The sequence below is a fragment of the Priapulus caudatus genome, unplaced genomic scaffold (genome assembly GCF_000485595.1).
Source record: "Priapulus caudatus unplaced genomic scaffold, Priapulus_caudatus-5.0.1 Scaffold446, whole genome shotgun sequence".
NCBI lineage: Eukaryota > Metazoa > Priapulida > Priapulimorpha > Priapulimorphida > Priapulidae > Priapulus > Priapulus caudatus.
This window is the reverse complement of record NW_014577507.1, coordinates 159,318-164,532: the sequence shown is the minus strand read 5'-3', so window position 1 is coordinate 164,532 and position 5,215 is coordinate 159,318. Positions and strand designations below refer to the sequence as shown.

The 5,215-nt window shown below is 45.0% G+C and overlaps 1 protein-coding gene across 1 annotated transcript in view; it reads right to left on the bottom strand.

Annotated features, from left to right (window-relative positions):
• LOC106810501 (protein IWS1 homolog) overlaps positions 1 to 5,215 on the bottom strand; it is a 17,101-nt gene that overhangs the window by 6,582 nt on the left and 5,304 nt on the right. The window contains exons 2-4 of the mRNA XM_014813880.1: positions 1,082 to 2,090; positions 529 to 778; positions 350 to 407 (exon numbers count right to left, since the gene is read on the bottom strand). Of these exons, the coding sequence (XP_014669366.1) occupies positions 350 to 407; positions 529 to 778; positions 1,082 to 2,090 (1,317 nt within the window). The remainder of the gene's footprint in view (positions 1 to 349; positions 408 to 528; positions 779 to 1,081; positions 2,091 to 5,215) is intronic.

Sequence of the window (5,215 nt, the reverse complement as noted above, 5' to 3'; positions counted from 1 at the left end):
AGAGAGAGAGAGAGAGAGAGAGAGAGAGGGAGAGAGAGAGGAGATGAGAGAGAGAGAGAGAGAGATGAGAGAGAGAGAAGAGAGAGAGAGAGGAGAGAGAGAGAGAGAGAGAGAGAGAGAGAGAGAGAAGAGAGAGAGAGAGAAGAGAGAGAGAGAGAGAGAGAGAGAGAGAGAGAGAGAGAGAGAGGAGAGAGATGATTGAGAGACGAGAGACGAGAGGAAGAGAGAGAGAGAGAGAGAGAGATGAGAGAGTAGAGAGAGAGAGAGAGAGAGAGAGAGAGCGGTAGATATAGATACATAAGCATCAATGTTACCGAATAAATACGGCATACTTTAGGTAGCAACTGACCTTTAGTTTTCTTCTTTTCTTGTGCAGCGGGTGTTTCAAGATCTTCTTCTCCAAAACCCTAGGAAAAAAAATACCCATATAATTTATCCATATTACTTATATAACAAATAATAAGTTATATTCAACAAAACTTTTTTCTCTATTTAATATATACAGATATTTGTACGCATATATATTACCTCAAAATCTTCTTCATCGCTCGACCCAAAGATATCAGCAATTAGCTGGTCACCAGCATCTTCATTGTCACTGCCTGCTTTCTCGCTGTCCGCATCGCTGTCCAGGTCTTTATCGCTGGCTTCTCCGTCGTCCTTTTCACTGCCTAGATCCGCTCTTTCGCCCGCTTCATTATCGCTTTCTGCACCTTCCTTCACACTGTCCGCATCCTCTGCAGCACTCTGCACACTTTGATCCCGCTCGCCATCGTCACTGCGATAAAATCACCGACGATAAAATCACCGACGATAAAAATGTGAAAAAACTGATACCCAACAGATTACTGTAAAACTGCATACTGAGTCGGTAATTAAATAGAACCCTTTAATAAAACTTTATATTTAACAGTAGTATTGATCACGCATTGCGCATGTAATATAATAGAAAGAATTGCGATAAGAAGATAGAACTAACAGTGAGATAGAGCTAAACGTTTTTTTAAAAACACAACACACAGCGAACACATTTTTACAATAAATTCCACTGCAGGTGTTAAATATAAAATAAAATACTTACTCTACAATTGGACTTCCCACCGGACTTGCGTGGTCAGATTCACTATCAGCAGGGCTAGCTGGACCAGTATCCACAACTGGTGCTGGAACTGCAGGAGTGTCAGCACCAGAATCTGCAGGGCTTGCCGGACCAGATCCTGCAGGGCTAGCTGGACCAGACTCTACTGGGTTAGCTGGACCAGACCCAGCAGGGCTAGCTGGGCCAGACCCTACAGGGCTAGCTGGACCAGACCCTACAGGGCTAGCTGGACCAGACCCAGCAGGGCTAGCCAGGCCAGAGCCTACAGGGCTAGCTGGACCAGATGCTGCAGGGCTAGCTGGACCAGACCCAGCAGGGCTAGCTGGACCAGACTCTACAGGGCTAGCTGGACCAGACCCAGCAGGACTAGCTGGACCAGACTCTACTGGGCTAGCTGGACCAGACCCAGCAGGGCTAGCTGGACCAGACTCTACAGGGCTAGCCGGGCCAGACCCAGCAGGACTAGCTGGACCAGACTCTACTGGGCTAGCTGGACCAGACCCAGCAGGGCTAGCCGGGCCAGACCCAGCAGGACTAGCTGGACCAGACTCTACTGGGCTAGCTAGACCAGACCCTGCAGGACTGTCCGGACCAGACCCCATAGGGCTTTCCGGGGTGGAGTACGCTGGGCTCCCAGACCCAGTGGGGCTTGCTGGACCCGAGTCTGCAGGGCTTGCTGGACCAGACCCTGCGGGGCTGTATTGCCCTGATCCTATCGGACTGGCAGGCCCAAAGTCATCAGCATTCTCCACAGGCGATTCACCACCACTGCCCACTGGACTGCTTGGGCTTCTTATCAGGGAATCGAATCCGGATGGGCTGGCTGGTGCGCTGTTCACCTCCATGGGATTCGCCGGGTTGTATTCTCCCTCGTTGTTGCCAACGTCGCGCATGGCCGATTCGTCGTCGCTGCTCTCATTCCGATCTTTGTTCATCACAATGCTCATCCTTTCCGAATCGGAACCAGATTCCGCTGAGTTCATGTCCTCATCTAGAGACCAACGGTAATGCATTAAATGCGATGCACCTTAAATGTAATTTCTAAACTCATTGGTTTTTGTAAAGAAATGAAGTCTTCTAATAGAATTTTGGAACAATCAAGAGTTGCAAAGTTACGATGTTAAATAATTTAAATTAACAGTGCCAAGTTAAGTCGATGCTGACAGTTAAGGCCCCCGTACACTAGAGTAATATAGCTAAGGAATCGGTCTCACAAGCAATATGGCTTGCGAGTCGTGATCCCCGCACACTAGAGCAATATAGCTAATCAATCGGACTCGCTACTCTGCATTCTGTGACCTCTCGATTCCAATAGGGGCGTTCAGTGTGACGTCACTCCAGGTCACGTGTGTAAACATAGCTCTGCTGGTTGGCAAAAGCGTTCGCCGGTGGCTATTTTATGTTGTTGTTGTGCATGTTGTATTGGTAAAAAACAGTCAGTTACTGCGTTGTAATAGGATGTAGTGATCGACATCGAACGGGAAAAGGTGCTTCATTTCATAGAATACCCAGTAAATCAAAATATCCAGTGAAACACAAGCTAGTAATAGTATGAATGAGAGCAATACCAAGCAAAGGGAAAACGTTGTGGCCGAGAATCACCACCGTGTTTGTGGTCGTCATTTCATCCGCACCATAATTAAAGCCGCACAATGCGCATCCAAACGCTAATTTCTCCAGTACCAAAAAGAGTCCCTGAAATATTTTTTAAATGCTTTAATTTAGGAAATAAGTTGAAATTAAGATGTAGGAAAATTTAGGATTGGGCTTGATTTTCAGGAAACAAAGTCGCTTAGTTCCTTGAAAATTTACACCGCACCGTGTCCGTGTTTACTAGTATATGTGTAAATGTATGTACTTATGTTAAATCTGGAAATTAAAAAAAAAGAAAAAAAGTTCGAGTTGTACTCGGTTGTCCGATTTTCTACTCGATTAATCAACTCGGCAGCCCAAACGAGTAATGATCGACGAACTCAATTAATCGGAACACCACTAATAAACAGAGCTAAAGCTGACCGAAGTTTGCCGATCGCTATGCACATTGGGAAAGCCAGCATCACAGGTCACCAGAAATGGCACTCGAAATATTGCCGCTCGTCGCTTCGAAATTTTGTAACAGGTTATATTAGTTTAATACAGACTACAGAGTATTCACTATTGTGATACATAGTAAATCCCAGGATAGCAGAGAAAGGTTCATGTTTAGAATAAACCCAGTTTCGAAGTTCTAGTCTCGAAAAACGCACCATAAAACCGCCCTGAGTGAATCACTCAGGGGCTCCTCCAAAGAAAAGAATAGGCTCGCGTTGTAACCCTACTCTTGTGTTGGGTTACATTATTGTATCTAACTAGAGTCTAGAGCAATATTGCTAAGCTACCGTAAAAATATCAAACATGTGCCACACACTACAGCAATATTCCTCGCAAGTCCGATTGCTTAGCTATATTGCTCTAGTGTGCGGGGGACTAATAGGTAGTTCACCGAACTAGTGCTCATAGCGTCTATGTCCCCCAGGGTACTGCCGGAACGTACCCTGGGTACGGTCCGGTATACCAGAACGTGCCCTGGTAACTATTTGATATGGTTAGGGTTAGAGTTAGGGTCAGGGTCAGGGTTAGGGTTAGGGTTAGGGAGTAGGCGAATCCCTAGACTCGTTAGTGGAGTAGGCGAGGTACCCGGCAAGGTACGTTCCAGCAGTACCCTGGGGGACATTCTCAGCCGAACTAGTTGTTACTGAAATATATTCATGCATTGATAGATTCGGAATAACGGACTAGTGTTAACTTCGAACCCTCACTCTAAGCATAAGTAATACTAGTAGATACAATAATGTAACCCAACAAGAGTAAGAACCCTGTACTCTTGTTGCGTTACATTATTGTATCTAAGATAATGCCTGTAAGACTAAGGGCTCAAAGATAGAGATGATGTCCAGTAATAAAAGACGATGTTTTCCTCCAATAGATGGCGCCACTACGCTATATACACTATGTGCTTATATAGCGACTGAGCTATATATATATAGATATATATAAATATATATATTATATATATATATATGTGTATATATATAGATATATATATGTATATATCAGGAGTACATAATAGGGAAGGAGTGTAACTTCAATAAACAAGGGAAATTCGTCATTCACTAGCCTTAGAATACCTACGATTTACTATGCGTAACTCAACCAACTTGAGCTCAAATCGTACACAGTACATTCACCTAGCATCGTGCGAAATCGTTTCCTCATATACACTCGCGATCCGGAGATACAGACTAAAACGTACGACACGATTATCCATTCTGTTGCCATCAATCCAAACGTATTGTCCGCCTGACTTGAAACAAAAGGCAGCTACTAACGCTCGCTGGGAGATTGGACATCGACGCAACACTCGGCGAGATAACTTTTGACCCGGCATACAGCTACATACCGGCATACCGGCATACAGCTGGTATGCCCCCACGCACGCACGCCCACCGCAATCAGCAGCAGCTCCAGCTCCAATCTCCCAGCGAGCCACACCGCATCGCCGAGCGTTAGTAGCTGCCTTTTGTTTCAAGTCAGGTGGACAATACGTTCGGATTGATGGCAACAGAACGGATAATCGTGTCGTACGTTTTAGTCTGTATTTTGTACGATGCTAGGCAAATGTACTGTGTACGATTTGAGCTCAGGTTGGTTGAGTTACGCGTAGTAAATCGTAGGTATTCCAAGGCTAGTAAATGACGAATTTCCCTTCTTTATTGAAGTCACACTCCTTCCCTATTATCTACTCCTGGTATATATGTATCTATACATATAAAAAGACATAATACAGTGCTCGAAATAAGCGTTGTGCGGTTGTCCGAGACAACCAGAATTTGCACCGGACAATCTAACCAGTCTGAGACATTGTCCGGTGGACAACCAAGAAAAATGTGACGAAAAACGCACTTTGTTTATGTTTTTCTCAGGGGTTCTCCAAGAGCACTTATAGCCTGGCGGCCTGCCATTAATCTATGGTGTGGGAAAGCGACGCATATCATCTGCTATTTCCAACACTGTATGTCAGGTTTTCTGATTTATGAGAGGTGAACTCGATTTGGAACCAGCAAACCAGCAAGCTCA